General features: G+C 44.6%; 1 protein-coding gene across 1 annotated transcript in view; it reads right to left on the bottom strand.

The window, feature by feature from the left end:
* LOC141097997 (arylacetamide deacetylase-like 4) overlaps positions 1-20,476 on the bottom strand; it is a 41,235-nt gene that overhangs the window by 17,242 nt on the left and 3,517 nt on the right. The window contains exon 2 of the mRNA XM_073585576.1: positions 6,816-7,038. Within this exon, the coding sequence (XP_073441677.1) occupies positions 6,816-7,038 (223 nt within the window). The remainder of the gene's footprint in view (positions 1-6,815; positions 7,039-20,476) is intronic.

Raw genomic sequence — 20,476 nt, 5'->3', positions numbered from 1 at the left:
TACAATGCGACACCTCCTCCTCGTTTATCAAGTCTGTTTCTTGCAAATAAGTTGTATCCTTCTAGTCTTGTATTCCAATCATGTGTATCATCCCACCAAGTTTCAGTGATTCCAATGACATCATATTTTTTTTCCTGCGTTAGTAGTTCCAATTATCCTTGTTTGCTGCCCATGCTTTGTGCATTAGTATAGAAACATTTTAGTTTGTGATTGGTGTCTCTTTCTCCAATATTTTAATTATTTAGATTCTTTTGTCTTTGTTCTTCCTTTCCACTTCTAATAGCAGAGTTCTCAATAGCATTTGTCAGGTGTATGGCTTTTTCTGGTCTTTTGCTTCCCTTCCCACGTTGTTCTAGTTTAAAGCTCTCCTTACAAGTGTAGCAAGGCAACTTCCAAATACTTGTTTTCCAGTCTTCGTAAGGTGCACCCCATATCTAGCAAGTAGTCCATCGTATAGGTAATTCACTCCGTGATCCAGAAATCCAAATCGTTGCTGACGGCACCATCGACGTAGCCAGTTGTTCACCTGCAGAATCTTATTCCACCTCCTTGTTCCATGGCCATCCACTGGGAGGATGGAAGAGAAGACCACCTGCGCTCCCAGTTCTTTCACTTTCTTGCCTAAGTTTTCAAAGTCTCTGCAGATGGTTTCCAGGTCGTTTCTTGCGGTGTCATTTGGCCCCACATGTAGTAGCAGGAATGGGTAGTCATCTGTAGGTCTGACTCCACCACTTCATACCAAAAGAGTGGGGTTTACCGAGTGACTCAGGAGTATGAGCGGGTATTCAGTAAACACCCTCTAGAATTTGGGAATGCAAAAGGGGTTCAACACCAAATCCCCACTGGAGATCATCCACCCATTAAAGAAAGGTACCGGCCTATACCCCCAACACAATATCAATGTGCCAAAAGAATGTTGCGGGAAATGAAGGAGGCTGGGGTAATCAGAGACAGTTGTAGCCCCTGGGCAGCTCCAATAGTCTTTGTGAAAAAGAAAGATGGTACCATGAGAATGTGTGTTGATTACAGACAAATTAACAGCATTGCACATAAGGATGCCTACCCATTACCCACAATTGAAGAGTCATTAGCCACACTTAAAACTGCTAACTAGTTTTCCAACTTAGATCTCACTAGTGGGTATTGGCAGGTTCCCGTGGCAGAGGCAGACAAGGAGAAAACAGCGTTTACAACACCAATGGGTCTCTGTGAGTTCAACTACATGCCATTCGGGCTCTGCACTGCCCTAGGGACATTCCAACGGCTGATGGAGTGCTGTCTGGGACACAAGAACTTCGAGACAGTCCTGTTGTACCTTGATGATGCCATTGTTTTCTCCAAGACTTATGAAGACCATCTGGAGCACCTGACTGAGGTGTTTGAAGCCTTGTCCAACTTTGGCCTGAAAATGAAGCCATCCAAATGCCACCTCCTGAAGCCCAAGGTACAGTACCTCGGTCATGTAGTGAGTGCAGAAGGTGTGGCACCAGATCCAGACAAAGTCACTGTCATCTGGGACTGGCAGAAGCCCAGCAACCTCCATGAAGTACGTCAATTCCTCGGGTTGGTAGGCTACTACCCAAGGTTCATCAAAGGCTTCACTGAGCTAGCCACGCCTATGCAAAATCTTCTGGTGGACCAGCCAAAGAAAGCCAGGAAGAAGAGTCCTACATTTGAATGGCATGAGGAGCTAGAGATGTCATTCACTCGACTGAAGATGGCTCTCACAGGAGATGAAGTTCTGGCCTACCCAGATTATGACCAACCATTTGTTCTGTATACTGATGCCGGCAACGTGGGACTGGGAGCAGTACTGTCACAGGTACAGAATGGCAAAGAAAGAACGATCTCCTACACCAGCAGGAAGCTTCTTCCCACTGAAAGGAACCCTGACAACTACAGTTCCTTCAAACTGGAGTTCCTCGCTGTAGTCTGGGCATTACCTAGCTTCAGCCAAGTTTACCATCTTCATGGACAACAACCCGTTGACTCACTTGGAAACTGCAAAACTAGGTGCACTGGAGCAGCTGCTGTCTAACTATGAATTAACCATCAAGTACCGAGCGGGACACAAGAACGGTCTATCGTGAAAGAGGCCACCCTAAATCCATTGCCTCATCATGACTGGGCAGAAACGCAGGATAGCGACCCCGCAGTCTGCCTGGTAAAGGAGCTACTGTCACAAGCTGACTCACGCCCAGATCCAGATGCTCCTGAAGAAACCCAGCAGTTGTGGATGGAAAAAGCCAGGCTGTTCATTTATGAAGGAAAGCTGTGTCGGAGGAGTATCAATGCCCGCACTCATGAGTTGCTCTGGCAAGTGGTAGTCCCAAAGAGGGAGGTATCAATGGTCTTGGAAGCATACCACAATGGAGCTGGACACTTCGGATGGAAGAAATTGGAGGCCTTGCTCCAGGAGAGAGTCTACTGGGCTGGTATGAGGAAGGCCATTGAAAATTGGTGTCGGGAGTGTGGACAATGTAACCTGCGCAGAAAGGACCGTAACAGCCAGCGAGCTCCTTTGCAGCCAATAATAACCAAACAACCCCTTGAGTTGGTTGCCCTGGACCATGTGAAGCTGGTCCCAAGCCGTTCAGGCTACGTTTATGCTCTTACCATCTTTGACCACTACTCAAGATTCCTGGTAGTCGTGCCTGTCAAGGATCAAACAGCCAGGACAGCAGCCAGAGAATTCCAACAGCACTTTTGTCGACCACATGGATATCCCGAGCGAGTGCTTACAGATCAAGGTCCAGCTTTTGAGGCAGAAGTGTTCCAGGAATTCTGTAACTTGTACGGTTGCAAGAAGATCCGGACAACACCGTACCATCCACAGACCAATGGCATGTGTGAAAAGATGAACCAGGTGGTGATTGACCTACTGAAGACCTTGCCTTTGGAAGAGAGGAATCTGTGGCCAGAAAAGTTGCCAGATCTGGTAGACCTCTACAACCACATTCCTGTGAATTCCACCAACTGCACTCCAGCCTACCTAATGAGAGCGAGGTCTGTTAAGCAGCCTATTGATATGGATATGGGAGTCCTTACACCTGAGGTGACATCACCAGATGCTGACTGGGACACAGAGAGGCAGCAACAGTATCGAAGAGTACAAGAGTGTGTAGAAAAGAGTCTAGCTCAGGCAAGACAAAAACAAGAAAGGCACTACAATCACCATGCACCTGCAGTTCCCTTGTCACCAGGAGAACAAGTCCTAAAAAGGAAGAGGAGGATGCATAAATTAGATGACCAATGGGAAGCTGAACCCTACACCATCGTACCATCAAACTTCGATAACATCAATGTGTGCCTTATCAGTAAGGATGGGGGAGAAACCTCAGCAGCAGTATCGAGGGATCATCTGAAATTGTGCCCTGACCAACTAAAGGACAGAATGGAAGAACAAAACAACCTTCAGCCCATAGAGGAAGAAGAAAAGGTCAGCACTGTACTTGGAGAATTCCCTGCAAATTGGACTTGAGCAAACAATGCCATAGTGGTGCCAGTTTTGACTTTTCCTCAACTGGTAGTGCAAGAAGAATTGACTCAAGACCACCCTGAAAATCAGCAAGTGCAAGCAGCAGATGCTACACCAGCAGTGGAACAAGAGAATTCTCACCCTGCCAGTGGTGAATCTGTCATGCCCACAGTGAGTAGAAGTGGTCCTAGGAAATCTAGTATTCCTGTGCTACGTAGAACCAACAGTAATGTAGCCAGTACAACACACTACACCAGTAGTAGTAAACACAAGGCATCCAGTAAGGTCCCCAACAACACCAGTGCTACGTAGGTCTGTCCGTAGTACCCAAGGTATTCCACCCCAAAGGTTTCGTATATATAGGGCCCCTGCTCTTCTCCGTTTACACCTCCGGCCTCGGACAGCTCATAGAATCTCATGGCTTTCAGTATCATCTCTATGCTGATGACACACAGATCTACAGCTCTGGACCAGATATCACCTCCTTACTAAACAGAATCCCTCAATGTCTGCCTGCTATTTCATCCTTCTTCTCCGCTAGATTTCTAAAACTTAATATGGACAAACCAGAATTAATCATCTTTCGCCCATCTCACGTGACCCCCCCAACAGACCTATCCATTAAAGTAAGCGGCTGCCCACTCTCTCCAGTCCCACAAGCTCGCTGCCTCGGGGTTATCCTTGACACTGATCTCTCTTTCAAACCACATATCCAAGCCCTTTCCGCTTCCTGCCGACTTCAACTCAAAAATGTTTCATGGATCCCTACATTCCTCAACCAAGAATCTGCAAAAACCCTAGTCCATGCCCTCATCATCTCCTGCCTTGACTACTGCAACCTCCTGCTCTGTGGCCTCCCCTCTAACACTCTCGCACCCCTCCAACTATTCTTAACTCTGCTGCCCGACTAATCCACCTGTCCCCCCGCTATTCCCCGGCCTCTCGCCTCTGTCAATCCCTGCACTGGCTCCCCATTACCCAAAGACTCCAGTTCAAAACCCTAACCATGACATACAAAGCCATCCACAACCTGAGTCCTCCGTACATCTGTGACCTAGTCTCCCGGCACTTACCTGCACGAAACCTCCGATCCTCACAAGATCTCCTTCTGTACTCCCCTCTTATCTCCTCTTCCCACAATCGCATACAAGATTTCTCCTGTGCATCCCCTCTACTCTGGAACTCTCTTCCACAACATATCAGACTCTCGCCTACCATGGAAACCTTCAAAAAGAACTTGAAGACCTACCTCTTCCGACAAGCCTACAACTTGCAGTAACCACCGATCCACCAAACCGCTGCACGACCAGCTCTACCCTCGCCTACTGTATCCTCGCCCATCCCGTTGTAGATTGTGAGCCCTCGCGGGCAGGGTCCTCTCTCATCCTGTACCAGTCGTGACTTGTATTGTTTAAGATTACTGTGCTTGTATGTATTATGTATACCCCTCCTCACATGTAAAGCGCCATGGAATAAATGGCGCTATAATAATAATAATAATATAATAATAAGTTATGTAATTGTTAATCTGTAAATATGCAACGTTTCAAGTTTTGTGCCTACAGAGACTCTGTAAGAACCCCTATTTGAATATTCCAGTTTCTTTTGATGGACAATTGGGCCACAGGACTATGTGTGGTCAAAACTACCTTTGTACATAGTTTACCATTTGCTCAGGAAATGGACCATAGACATTGACGCATGGACTAATCGTCACAGGACTATTTTTGGAGCTTTAGCTTTTGTAATTTTTCATTTTTCTTAAATCTTGTACATTTATAATTGTTTATTTGTTAAATTGTTCACATGTTTTCCTTCAGTCCGGGAGTACTGAATTGCACTAGGGGGAATGTGGCGCCCCCAGGAGTATGGTCGCCACAATGGCATTGCCTTCCTCCTAGGCAGGGTAATGTCAGGCTTGGAAGCAATGAAGGGTCTCTCTGGCAGTTAATCACAGCATACAACACAGCTCCCACTCCAGGCCAGCAGAGGGAGCTCTGAACCAAGACTGGAGGAGGAGCTGCTCTCTGGGGGCCGGAAAAGGATAATTAGTCAGTTATTGTGAGGAGGGCAATGTGGAGAGAGAAGCTGGAGGTTGAGCGGAGAATAGAGAGCTCACTCCTAGTGATAGCGCATGATCTGGAGCCTGGTCGCCAAGGTTGTATGGATACTGACGTTCCTGCAACAGAACCCAGAGGAATAGGAAGCTGTAAATGCTCTATTTCCACATAAGACTCGGAGGCACAACAGCGATGGGTGAGCTAAAAGAAGAGATAGAAGGCTACAGCTGTCTGCCATACGAGGTAGATCTAAAAGGAAACAAGAAGGAGGAACTTCAGTGTAACACAGTACTGCATATCCCTCAAGTAAGCGCTAGGAAGGAGACTACACAACCCATCTGCACAGAGAGATTCCTGAGTTGCTTCCAGGCTAACCAGCTCCTGTACCATCTGTAATCTGGACCCTGGACTGCATTTACCAAGCAAAGTAAAGGTAAAGAAACTGCACCCTGTAGTGTCCTTGCCTCCTTCCTGCAAGATCTTCAGCACTGCTACATCTCTGTGCCAGACACTGCACCCTCTTCCTAAACACCTATCCTCACTGCCCTGGGACTACAGCCCTGCCTGTGGAGGGCTACAACATCATTGCTGCACCACACCATCTGTCCCAGAGGATCTGTTTGCAGCGTCGGCTTAACACCTTCCTTGCCGAACACCACAGGTGGCGTCACGAATCATCCACTCACAAACTTTATTCCCATCTCTCAACTCCCTTTTACATGGGCACCCAGGGCCACGGACCGGGTCACCGCTGCTGTGACACCTCCCTCTGAGAGACCGGCCCGGTACCGAGTACCCCACAGCCCTGGGGGGGGGGGTGACCCAGAAACATATAAACAAGCTTTATTACACAAGTAATAACAATGACTCACATAATAAAAAAGTGGAAGGAAATGGCACACAGTGTCAAAAGATATGCATTGCACAGATTCACCAAAATACCGGGCATGAGATATATGATGTATAACTAACAACAGGTCCATATAATAATATAATGTACAATAGTATCTGGATTTATAATAGATAATTCAAGCTGCCAAATATCAAAATAACCAAAAACAGAGGGATGTATACACAATGAATATATGTGTCATAGCATGTAATAGGGTACATAGTCCCAAAAGATGCTCTTATAATGAGAAAAATCATTACACCCTATGTTAAATGTAACTTAGTCATGGCAAGCATACATAGATAGAAGGACAGCTCACCCATTGTAACCCATTAGTGGCAGTGCAATAGAAAGCAGCCCCAACCACAGAGTTTTATTAGCTTACCAATACTCCCAAACACGAATCCTCCTCCATGAAAGAACATGACTCCTTTTCTGCCACCAGCTGAAGGAGATCGGTGTTGGTAGACCCTCACTGGCACTCCTCCAAATTGTAGGTCTTTTGTGACGATCTCTGGATCATCCTTCAGCCTAGGCATTAATATTTTTTGTAGAAAATTAATAGGTCCTGCAACGTTCCATACTCCAAGTTTATCAAGAAACTTCCCCTGTAAAGAAAAGAAAATGTGAAAAATCACAGAGACATGTCTGATGTTGATCCAATTCAATTAAAATAGACAATGCAAGTCTATGGGTCTGTGGAAAAAGCGGACAATATTCAAATGCCATCCCAGTGAGGTCAGTTTTTAGGCCACACAAAGGCCACATTCACATATTCATTCAGTATTTGTAAGCTAAAACCAGGAGTGGAACAGTCAGAGGAAAAGTATAATAGAAACACGTCACCACTTCTGTATTTATGACCCACTCCTTGCTTTAGCTTACAAATACCCTATGTAAAATACTGACCAAATACCGAATGTCTGAACGTGGCCTGATGCATAGATTTGCACTTGGGAGTTTTATCTTAGACTCAGATTAAAATCAGACAAGTCTCCTTCACTTTATATGGACCAATCAGTCTGCAAAAACACACTTACATGTGAACAGCTTCACACTATAATAAGTAGGCGTGCTAGCCATTAAAAGCATGTACTTCTTCCTCTGTAAAAGGTTGACCTATCATAGGCAGGCAGCAGCATAGAGGGAAAAAGAACATCCCCCACAAAAGTTTAGAAATTATTTTAACTTGTGTGAAACATGTAATGACAGACAGCCTACTCTTTCCACTAATCTCACTGTAGAGCTGTGTGTGATTACAAAATGCAGGGAATTGAGCAGAGATGAGTGTGATTGCATACACCTTTCATCTTCCATCTCATGGCAGTTGGTATGAGGGAAAGGAAAATTACAGCAGAGCTTTGTATCATTACAGTCAGTTCTGCATCTGCAGCTTTTCTTTCACAGCACTGTTATGATTGAGTCACCGTAGGAGGCAAAAATAGAAATGCTAGCTAAGTCCAGAAAACCAGAGAAGTTGGCAGCTATCGGATTGCAGACCCCTGAACCTATCAACACAACTAGCAGTAGCCGTGGGGGGCTCCTACGATGCCCTAGGCCCCTCGATCACAGCCGGAGGACTACATAGCCTAAAGACAGAAAGGGAAATCTAAACTGCCCCAGAGCAGACCCCAAAGCAAAAGGCAGCTCCCCACATATAATGACGGTGAAGCAAGAAGAAAGAACAAAACACAGACAGAAAGATAGACTGAGCAAAGATGGGGCCCAAGCTAGATTAGATAGGAAAGGACAGGAAGGCTGCTGTCTGCAATCCGTGAAAAAACCCTATGAAAATAAGAGCCAACAAACTGACAGTAAAGAAGGCCCTGAAGACGCTAGGCTTCAAAAAAGGCTATGTCAGTACTCAGGAATATTCTGAAGACAGAGCAACAGGCAAAAGGAGATTCAGCTCACCCCAGCAGGGAATGGCAGAATCCAGAAAAGCAAGGAAAACAAAACACTAATGCAAAAAGGCAAAGCAGAAATCTTAGCTTTAGATGAGCAGGAATCAGACTGGTTTCCTAGAAGTCCACAGAGAAATGACCCGCAGGCCAGAAGGGCGTCGGCAGCCTTATATCCAGTCATTAACTCCACTCAGCCAGTCATCATCATCAGCCCCAGGTGTTTGACAATCAGGCTCACTACCTTTCTTCACCAGAAGAGGGAGTTCCTCGGGCCTCAGTAGTGAAGGGGAAAATGAACTCACAACAGTACCTCCCCCTTGAGGAGGGGTCACCGAACCCTCAACCACGCCACCAGGGCGATCAGGGTGAGCCCGATGAAAGGCACGCACCAATCTTTTGGCATGAATATCAGAGGCAGAGACCCAGGAATTATCCTCCTGACCATAACCCTTCCACTTAACCAAATACTGGAGTCTCCGTCTAGCCAGACGGGAATCCAGTACTTTCTCTACCTCATATTCCATGTTACCTTCAACCAATACAGGGTCTGGAGGTGCAACCCCCGGAACAACAGGTTCAACAAACCTCTTCAACAAAGATTTATGGAACACATTATGGATTTTAAAAGTGACAGGAAGAGCCAAACGAAAAGAGACCGGATTAATAATCTCCAAAATCTTGTAAGGTCCAATAAATCTAGGCTTAAACTTAGGAGAAGCCACCTTCATAGCAATATTTTTTGATGATAACCACACCATATCACCAACCTTAAACTGGGGACCAATGGTCCTATGTCGGTTGGAAAACCGCTGGGCCTTTTCCTGGGAGAGAGATAACTTATCCACCACTTGGTCCCAGATCTGGTGCATTCTCTCCACCACAGTGTCAACACCTGGGCAGGCAGAGGGCTCCACCTGCCCTGAAGAAAATCGAGGATGAAACCCAAAGTTACAAAAAAAAGGTGACATCAAAGTGGCAGAACTAGCTCTATTATTTAAAGCAAATTCGGCCAAGGGCAAAAATGAAACCCAATCATCCTGATCAGCAGAAATAAAACATCTCAAATATGACTCCAAGGTCTGGTTTGTTCTCTCTGTCTGCCCATTGGTCTGAGGGTGAAAAGCAGAGGAGAAGGACAACTGAATTCCCAGCTTGGAACAGAAAGTTCTCCAAAATCTAGACACAAACTGGACTCCTCTGTCAGATACAATGTTCTCAGGAATCCCGTGCAAGCGAACCACCTGTTGTAAAAACAGGGGCACCAATTCAGAGGAAGACGGCAACTTAGGGAGTGGTACAAGATGAACCATCTTAGAGAACCTATCACAAATCACCCAAATAACAGTCATCCTTTGAGAGACAGGCATATCAGAGATGAAATCCATTGAAATATGGGTCCATGGCCTCTTGGGGACAGGCAAAGGCATCAACAACCCACTAGAGTGAGAACACGATTTAGACCGGGAGCACGTCACACAGGACTGCACAAAATTCCTGACATCACGAGACAAGGAGGGCCACCAAAAAGAGCGACTCACCAGATCTCTAGTACCAAAAATACCTGGATGACCAGCCAAAGCAGAGCAATGAACTTCAGACATCACTCTATTCTTCCACTGGTCAGTAACATACAACTTTCCACTGGGACAACGCTCAGGTTTGTCCTCCTGGAACTCTTCCAGAGCACGTCTCAAATCGGGCGAGATGGCAGAAAGAACTACCCCTTCGCCTAAGATGGTAGCAGGCTTGGTCAGTCACCACAGGAGAATCAGCAAAGAAGCTCCTAGAGAGGGCGTCAGCCTTGACATTCTTAGTTCCAGGAAGAAAAGAAACCACAAAATCAAAACGTGTAAAAAACAAGGCCCACCTAGCCTGTCTAGGGTTCAAGCGCTTAGCCGACTCTAGGTAAATCAAATTCTTGTGGTCAGTGAGGACCACGACTTGATGCTTAGCTCCCTCCAACCAATGTCTCCACTCCTCAAATGCCCATTTTATGGCTAACAGTTCCCGATTCCCCACATCATAGTTACGTTCAGATGGAGGGAACTTTCGGGAAAAGAAAGCACAGGGATTCATTTTAGATGTTACAGGATCCTTTTGGGACAAAACAGCTCCTGCACCAATCTCAGAAGCATCCACCTCTACCTGGAACGGAAGTGAGACATCAGGTTGCCGCAAAACCGGGGCGGAGGTGAATCTTCGCTTCAGCTCCTGAAAGGAAGAAACAGCCTCCGGAGACCAATTTAACACATCAGCACCCTTCTTAGTCAAATCAGTCAATGGCTTGGCAATACTAGAAAATTTTGCTATAAATTTCCGATAAAAATTAGCAAAACCCAAAAACTTCTGGAGGGCCTTCAAAGAAGTGGGCTGAACCCAATCGTAAATGGCCTGTACCTTGGCCGGATCCATTTCAATAGTTGACGGGGACAAAATAAATCCCAAAAAAGAAATCCTCTGTACTCCAAAAAGGCATTTAGATCCTTTGACATACAGGGAATTCTCCCTCAAGATCCGGAACACAGTCCGAATATGTTCCACATGAGAATCCCAATCCTTGGAGAAGATCAAAATATCATCCAGATAGATAATCAAAAATTTATCGACAAAATCTCGGAAAATATCGTTCATGAAGCACTGGAAGACAGAAGGGGCATTAGTGAGCCCAAAAGGCATCACCAGGTACTCAAAATGTCCCTCCGGAGTATTAAATGCCGTCTTCCATTCATCCCCATGCTTAATGCGAATAAGATTATACGCCCCCCTGAGGTCAAGCTTGGTAAACCAGCAAGCACCTTTAACTCTGGAGAATAGATCAGAAATAAGGGGTAACGGATACTGATATTTAACAGTAATTTTGTTGAGAGCATGATAATCAATACAAGGTCTTAATGATCCATCCTTTTTGGCTACAAAAAAAAACCCGGCACCTAAGGGCGACGAGGATGGTCTAATATGACCCTTCTCCAACGCCTCCTTAATATAGGATCGCATAGCCTCGTGCTCGGGTACAGATAAATTGAAGAGTTGACCCTTGGGAAATTTACACCCCGGGCTCAGTTCAATTGCACAGTCATAACTCCTATGAGGAGGCAGAGACGCAGACTCATTCTCACTAAATACATCATAAAAGTCCGCCAAATAATCAGGAACATCATGCGATTGAGGAGAGGTGGAAAACACCGGAGCCTCACTAAAGGCACACCGACAACCCCAACTCACCACAGACACAGATTTCCAATCCAAAACTGGATTATGAATTTGTAACCAGGGAAACCCCAGAACAATAGTATCATGCAGATTATGTAACACCAAAAACCTGCAATTTTCTTGATGGTCTGGGGCGACCCGCATTACCACCTGGGTCCAAAACTGAGGTTTATTTTTAGCCAAAGGAGTAGCATCAATCCCCCTCAAAGGGATAGGCGTCTGCAGAGGTGTCATCGGAAATCCACAACGTTTAGCAAAATCCAAGTCCATTAGGTTTAGAGCTGCTCCCGAATCCACAAAAGCCTTGGCGGAAAATGTGGACAGGGAGCAGATCAGAGTAATGGCCAGAAGAAACTTAGGTTGAACACCACCAACAGAAAACGTGTGTGCAAGGCGTTTCTCGCGTTTAGGACAGACAGAAATAATATGTGAGGCATCTCCACAGAAAAACACAACTTATTACGCCTTCTGAACTTCTGACGCTGCTCTCTGGAAAAAACTCTATCACATTGCATAGGTTCAGACATCTGTTCAACAGGTGGCAAAACCTCTCGTGCAGCTCTGCGTTCGCGCAAACGCCGATCAACCTGAATGGCTAAAGACATAGAATCGTCAAGACCAGAGGGAACAGGAAATCCCACCATAGTATCTTTTACGGCTTCTGACAACCCCTTCCGAAAGAGAGCAGCCAAGGCATTATCATTCCAGGTAGTAAGTACTGCCCACTTTCGGAATTTTTGACAGTACAATTCTGCTGAATCACGACCCTGGTTCAATGCCAGCAGGGTCTTTTCAGCCTGATCAATGGCATTAGGTTCGTCATACAACAACCCCAAGGCCTGAAAAAATGCGTTCACATTAGTCAGAATAGGATCATCTGGTTTCAAAGAAAACGCCCAATCCTGGGGATCGCCACGCAGCAAAGAGATGACAATTTTAACCTGCTGCGTGGAGCTCCCTGACGAGTTAGGCTTCAAGTCAAAAAATTATTTACAATTATTTTTGAAATTCAAATATTTAGACCGATCCCCAAAAAATACATCAGGTGTAGGAATCTTTGGTTCAGCAGCATGTGAATGAGCAAGGTAGGCGGGAATTCCCCGCACTTCCGCAGCGAGCTGCTTCCTTTTGGAAGTGCATTGAGCAGCAAGGTGGTGTGCTGGTAAAAGGGGAAAAAAAAAAAAAAAAAAAAAAACTCTTTTAAATCTTCTTCCTGAGCGAGTGTGAACGAGCTGAGTGTGACCTGAGCGTAAGTGCGAACTGTGGTAAGTGTGTGACTTGAAATTCAGTGACTTTAGATTCAGGGAGTTTCCAAGGGAGGTCTTACTGAATTGCTGTTATATTAATACTTTTTTTTTTTTTTTTTTTAATTTATTTTTGCTTATCTTATTGTCTGGTGCAATCCCCATTAGGATGTGCTCCACTATTGCCAATGCCATCCAGTGCACGTCTTGCCGCATGTATGAAATCCTTGAACAGCCGGTCGAGGGTGCATACTGCTGTGCGAGATGTGAGCACGTTGTGCATTTGGAAGCCCAGATACTGGAACTAAATGTGCAGCTGGCAACACTGAGATCCATAGACAATATGGAAAGGAGTCTTCTGCTCACTGAGCAGATGCTCAATGGGATAGATGAGGGGGGGATGCTAGGTTGGAGCTGCAGGACAATGAAGCAGCTAGCTGGGTGACAGTTAGAAGGCGGGGTAGAGGGAAGAGCACCAGGGAGGCTAGTCCTGATCTGGCACACCCCAATAAGTTTGCTAAGTTGGCAGATGAGGGGAGTGTTAGTGCAGGAGTAGCACTGCTGCAGCAAGGCATGTCCTCTGAAAGCCGGAGGAGTGTCTGCTCCTGTAAGGGGGGATATAGGAGAGCAGGGCAGGCCAGACAGGTGCTGGTAGTGGGAGACTCAATTATTAGAGGGACAGATAGGGCAATCTGTCACAATGACAGGGATCGTCGAACGGTGTGCTGCCTACCTGGCGCTCGAGTCCGACACATCACTGATCGGGTTGACAGATTACTGGGAGGGGCTGGAGAGGATCCAGCGGTCATGGTGCACATTGGCACAAATGACAAAGTTAGAGGTAGGTGGAAGGTCCTTAAAGATGATTTCAGGGAATTAGGCTGTAAGCTTAAAGCAAGGACCTCCAAGGTGGTATTTTCGGAAATACTTCCTGTACCACGTGCCACACGGGAGATTAGGGAGGTTAATAAGTGGCTCAGGAATTGGTGTAGGAAGGAGGGGTTTGGGTTCCTGCAGAACTGGGCCGACTTCTCAGTTGGCTACAGGTTCTACGCTAGGGACGGGCTGCACCTCAATGGGGAGGGTGCCGCTGTGCTGGGGGAGAAAATGGCTAGAAGGTTGGAGGAGTGTTTAAACTAGGGACGGGGGGGGAGGGTATTCCTTTTATAGGAGGGGAAGACAGTGCAGATAGAGACCTGGGCACAAATAATGACATTGGGGGTGGAGGTGGCATGGGGGGTGGGGTTAGAACAGTTAATAATTTAAGAAAGAATAGAGGTACAGAGAGATACATAAAGTGCATGTATACTAATGCCAGAAGTCTCGCCAACAAAATGGAGGAATTGGAGTTAATGTTGTTGGAACATAATTATGACATGGTGGGGATATCTGAGACATGGCTGGATGAGAGCCATGACTGGGCTGTTAATTTACAGGGCTATAGTCTGTTCAGAAATGACCGAACAAATAAGCGAGGGGGGGCGTGTGTTTATATGTAAAATCATCCTTAAAACCCATCCTTCGTGATAATATAAATGAATCTAATGAAAATGTAGAGTCCCTGTGGGTAGAGATAAGGGGAGGGGGGAAAAATAATAAATTACTGATAGGGGTTTGTTATAAATCTCCAAAAATAATGGAAGCTACAGAGAATATCCTCATAAAGCAAATAGATGAAGCAGCGACTCAAGGAGAAGTCATTATTATGGGGGACTTCAACTACCCTGAAATACATTGGGGAACCGAAACCTGCAGTTCCAGCAAGGGTAATAGGTTTCTGACAACGATGAGAGACAATTACCTTTCACAACTGGTTCAGGACCCAACAAGAGGGGGGGCACTGCTAGACCTAATATTAACCAACAGGCCAGACCGCATATCAAATGTAAGGGTTGAGGGTCACTTGGGTAATAGTGATCACAAATTAATAAGTTTTCATGTATCCTTTAATAAGATGTGTAGTAGAGGGGTTACAAGGACACTAAACTTCAGGAAGGCAAATTTCCAACGGATGAGAGATGATCTTGGTGCAATTAACTGGGATGATATCCTGAGACATAAAAATACACAAAGAAAATGGGAGACATTTATTAGCATCCTGAATAGGACCTGTGCACAATATATACCGTATGGGAATAAACATGCGAAAAATAGGAGGAAACCACTATGGCTAAATAGAGCTGTAAGGGGCGCAATAAGAGATAAAAATAAAGCATTTAGAGAATTAAAGCAAGTAGGTAGTGATGAGGCATTAAATAAATACAGAAGATTAAATAAATTCTGTAAAAAGCAAATCAAGACAGCAAAGATTGAGACAGAGAGACTCATTGCCAGAGAAAGTAAAAATAATCCCAAAATATTCTTTAACTACATAAATAGTAAGAAGCTAAAAAATGATAGTGTTGGTCCCCTTAAAAATAGTCTGGGTGAAATGGTGGATGAGGATGAGGAAAAAGCCAATATGCTAAATAACTTTTTTTCAACAGTATTTACACAAGAAAATCCCATGACGGATAACATGATCAGGGATAAAAATTCTCCATTAAATGTCACCTACTTAACCCAGCAGGAAGTACGGCAGCGTCTACAAATCACTAAAATTGACAAATCCCCGGGCCCGGATGGGAAACACCCCCGAGTACTGCAGGAATTAAGCACAGTCATAGATAGACCACTATTTTTAATCTTTAAAGATTCCATAATAACAGGGTCTGTACCACAGGACTGGCGTATAGCAAATGTGGTGCCAATATTCAAAAAGGGGACAAAAACTGAACTTGGAAATTATAGGCCAGTAAGTTTAACCTCAACTGTGGGTAAAATCCTGGAGGGTTTTCTAAGAGATACTATACTGGAGTATCTGGAGAAGAATAACCTTATGACCCAATATCAACATGGGTTTACAAGAGACCGTTCCTGTCAGACTAATCTGATAAGCTTTTATGAAGAGGTAAGTTCCGGACTGGACCAAGGGAATGCAGTGGACGTGGTGTACATGGACTTTTCAAAAGCTTTTGATAAGGTGCCACACAAAAGGTTGATACATAAAATGAGAACAATGGGGATAGGGGAAAATATGTGTAGGTGGGTTAAGAGCTGGCTCAGGGATAGGAAACAAAGGGTGGTTATTAATGGAGCACACTCGGACTGGGTCACGGTTAGCAGTGGGGTACCACAGGGGTCAGTTTTGGGCCTGCTTCTTTTTAACATATTTATTAATGACCTTGTAGGGGGCATAGAGAGTAGAATTTCAATATTTGCAGATGACACTAAACTCTGCAGGGTAATTAATACAGAGGAGGACAATTTTATATTACAGGAGGATTTATGTAAACTAGAAGCTTGGGCTGATAAATGGCAAATGAGCTTTAATGGGGTAAATGTAAGGTCATGCACTTGGGTAGAACGAACAAGTTGTATAATTATGTGCTTAATTGTAAAACACTGGGCAAAACAGTCACTGAAAAAGACCTGGGTGTATGGGTGGACGACAAACTCACATTTAGTGGCCAGAGTCAAGCAGCTGCTGCAAAGGCAAATAAAATAATGGGATGCATTAAAAGAGGCATAGATGCTCATGAGGAGAACATAATTTTACCTCTATATAAGTCACTAGTGCGACCACACTTAGAATACTGTGTACAGTTCTGGTCTCCGGTGTATAAGAAAGACATAGCTGAACTGGAGCGGGTGCAGAGAAGAGCGACCAAGGTTATTAGGGAACTAGGGGGTCTGCAATACCAAGACAGGTTATTACACTTGGGGTTATTTAGTTTGGAGAATCGAAGGCTTAGGGGTGATCTTATTACAATGTATAAATATATGCGGGGACAATACCAAGAGCTTTCTAATGATCTTTTTACTCTTAGACCTGTGACGGGGACAAGGGGGCATCCTCTACGTCTGGAGGAAAGAAGGTTTAAGCATACTCACAGACGCGGATTCTTTACTGTAAGAGCAGTGAGAATATGGAACTCTCTGCCATATGATGTTGTAATGAGTGATTCACTACTAAAATTTAAGAAGGGACTGGATGCCTTTCTTGAAAAGTATAATATTACAGGGTATATACACTAGTCTCCTTAATATTGCGTTGATCCAGGGAGCTAGTCTGATTGCCGTATGTGGAGTCGGGAAGGAATTTTTTTCCCCAATGTGAAGCTTACTGTTGCCACATGGGTTTTTTTTGCCTTCCTCTGGATCAACATGTTAGGGCAAGTTAGGATAGGATATGGGTTGAACTAGATGGACTTAAAGTCTCCCTTCAACCTTAATAACTATGTTACTATGTTACTATGTTACACGATCAGACAATTGCTTTATCTCCATTGAGAGAAAAAAAAATTCCCCCTACGGCCTCAGAGATATAGAGGAAAAAATATACACACTTTTTTTTTTTTTTTTTTATACAATTCTTTCCTGCAATTGAGTACCCTAGGATCTGCGGTATGGCGGGTGATTCTGTTATGATTGAGTCACCGTAGGAGGCAAAAATAGAAATGCTAGCTAAGTCCAGAAAACCAGAGAAGTTGGCAGCTATCGGATTGCAGACCCCTGAACCTATCAACACAACTAGCAGTAGCCGTGGGGGGCTCCTACGATGCCCTAGGCCCCTCGATCACAGCCGGAGGACTACATAGCCTAAAGACAGAAAGGGAAATCTAAACTGCCCCAGAGCAGACCCCAAAGCAAAAGGCAGCCCCCCACATATAATGACGGTGAAGCAAGAAGAAAGAACAAAACACAGACAGAAAGATAGACTGAGCAAAGATGGGGCCCAAGCTAGCTTAGATAGGAAAGGACAGGAAGGCTGCTGTCTGCAATCCGTGAAAAAACCATATGAAAATAAGAGCCAACAAACTGACAGTAAAAAAGGCCCTGAAGACGCTAGGCTTTATAAAAGGCTATGTCAGTACTCAGGAATATTCTGAAGACAGAGCAACAGGTAAAAGGAGATTCAGCTCACCCCAGCAGGGAATGGCAGAATCCAGAAAAGCAAGGAAAACAAAACACTAATGCAAAAAGGCAAAGCAGAAATCTTAGCTTTAGATGAGCAGGAATCAGACTGGTTTCCTAGAAGTCCACAGAGAAATGACCCGCAGGCCAGAAGGGCGTCGGCAGCCTTATATCCAGTCATTAACTCCACTCAGCCAGTCATCATCATCAGCCCCAGGTGTTTGACAATCAGGCTCACTACCTTTCTTCACCAGAAGAGGGAGTTCCTCGGGCCTCAGTAGTGAAGGGGAAAATGAACTCACAACACAGCACTGTCAGCTCTGATGTATCCATCCCCCAAACTGACTGCCATGAGATGAATGATAAAGGGTGGCTATAATCACATTAATTTCTGTTCCACTCCCAGCACTTGTAATCGTTCTGCAGTGCCATCAGTGAGAATATAAGACTAGTTGTCATTACATGACTCATTCCAAAGAATGTCTGTTTTAAGCTATTTTGGAGGAGTGTTCTTTTTCCCTTGTATGTTGCTGCTTGCTTATGATTGGACAACCTCATGCAGAGGAAAAAGTACACAACGCCAAAGCTAAAACAAAGGTAACGCCCCCTTGGACTTAAGGTAAATTACTTTACAAGCTAATATCTCCTTAATAATGAAGAGAAATTAAAATATACAGAGCTTTGAAAAATTATTTATATCCTGTGAAGTACTTAAGTGTTTTTTATTTCGATTTTATGTGATATACCAACAATAAGTAGCAAAAATTTGTGAATTGTAAAGGAAATGACACACAGTTCTCTGTTGTGAATTCTCTTACTTCTGAGTCGGGGCTACCTCTGGTGGTTACAGTGGGTAGTGGAGCTGGCCGGATTAACAGATGTCTGCCACCTGATGATGATGATTGGAGATCTTGGGTTACTGATTGGAGTATTTAAGTCAGCAGGCTTCCTTCAATCCCTGCTGGGGATTATTTCTTCCTGTGCATTCTGAGGTCTGATGTCTCCTGCCTGATCCTGCATTTTTCAGTTAAGTTGTTCATTTGCTAATCCTTTTCATCTGATCTGGTTTTGCCTCTTTCTGCTTGCTGTGAGGGTTCAGCGTGCTCCCTGCTGGGGGTAGTGCTGGACCCCTCTCCATATGTTACAGCTTGTGTCAGTTTTTTCAGTCCTCTGTTATATTAGTCTCTTTTGCTTTGCTGCCAGTTCTTTCCAGAATGCTGATATAGTGGGGGCGAGGTCGTGAGACCTCAGTGTTTTTTTGTACAACAGACGTGTTGGATTTTCTTAGAGTTTTTGCGTGACTGCAGACAGTATCTTTCCTTTCCTATCGTATCTAGTCAGTTCGGGCCTCATCATTTGCTCATTCTATTTTCTGCCTGCGTTTGGGTTTCATCTTGTTTCACCGACAATATATGTTTGAGGGCTATCTATTTCTTTGGGGTTCTACTCCGGGGCAGTTTAGATTTCACCTTTCTTGCTTTAGGCTAACTTAGTTCTCCGGCTGTGTCGAGGCATCTAGGGCATCGCAGGTACGCTCCACGGATACTGTTAGTTGTGTTGTTGATTAGGGGTCTGCAATCCGCTAAGTTACCAACCTTTCTGGTTTCCTGGTGGCCTAGCCTATTCCTGCCATCCCCCTTGGTGACCTGTTCATAACAGTTCTCTAATTCAGGGTTCCCCAACTCCGGTCCTCAAGGCCCACCAACAGGTCATGTTTTCTGGATTTCCCTTGTATTGTACAGGTGATGCAATTATCACCTGGGCAATACTAAGAAAATCCTGAAAACCTGACCTGTTGGTGGGCCTTGAGGACTGGAGTTGGGGAACCCTGCTCTAATTATTGTAAAAATATATATCTGTAGCCATTATTCCATGATGTGGCCAGTTTAACATGCGGTGAAAGTTTCTATTTAATAAAAGAATAGTCAATATATATACTGTGTATATATATATATATATATATATATATATATATACACACACACACACAGTGGGGAAAAAGTATTTAGTCAGCCACTAATTGTGCAAGTTCTCCCACTTAAAAAGATGAGAGAGGCCTGTAATTGACCTCATAGGTAGACCACAACTATGAGAGTCAAAATGAGAAAACAAATCCAGAAAATCACCTTGTCTGATTTGGCAAGATTTATTTTTCATATTATGATGGAAAATAAGTATTTGGTAACCTAAAAACATGCAAGATTTCTGGCTCTCACAGACCTGTAACTTCTTCTTTAAAAGGCTCCTCTGTCCTCCACTCATTACCTGTAGTAATGGCACCTGGTTGAACTTGTTATCAGTATAAAAGACACCTGTCTACAACCTCAACCAGTCACACTCCAAACTCCACTATGGTGAAGACCAAAGAGCCGACGAAGGACACCAGAAACAAAAATGTAGCCTTGCACCACTCTGGAAAGACTGAATCTACAGAAGGCAAGCAGGTTAGTGTAATGAAATCAACTGTGGAAGCAATAACAAGAAAATGGAAGACATACAAGACCACTGATAATCTCCCTCGATCTGGGGCTCCACGTAAGATCTCACAATGTGGGGTCAAAATGATTGCAAGAATGGTGAGCAAAAATCCCACATCCACATGGGGGGCTTAGTGAATGACCTGCATAGAGCTGGGACCACCGTAACAAAGGCTACCATCAGTAACACACTACGCCAGCAGGGACTCATATCCTGCAGTGCCAGACGTGTACCCCTGCTTTAGCCAGTACAAG

Source organism: Dendrobates tinctorius, unplaced genomic scaffold, assembly GCF_039654945.1.
Source record: "Dendrobates tinctorius isolate UK_male_01 unplaced genomic scaffold, ASM3965494v1 ptg000086l, whole genome shotgun sequence".
NCBI classification, from domain to species: domain Eukaryota; kingdom Metazoa; phylum Chordata; class Amphibia; order Anura; family Dendrobatidae; genus Dendrobates; species Dendrobates tinctorius.
The sequence above is the reverse complement of the archived record's forward strand: the minus strand, read 5'-3'. Positions and strand labels throughout refer to the sequence as shown.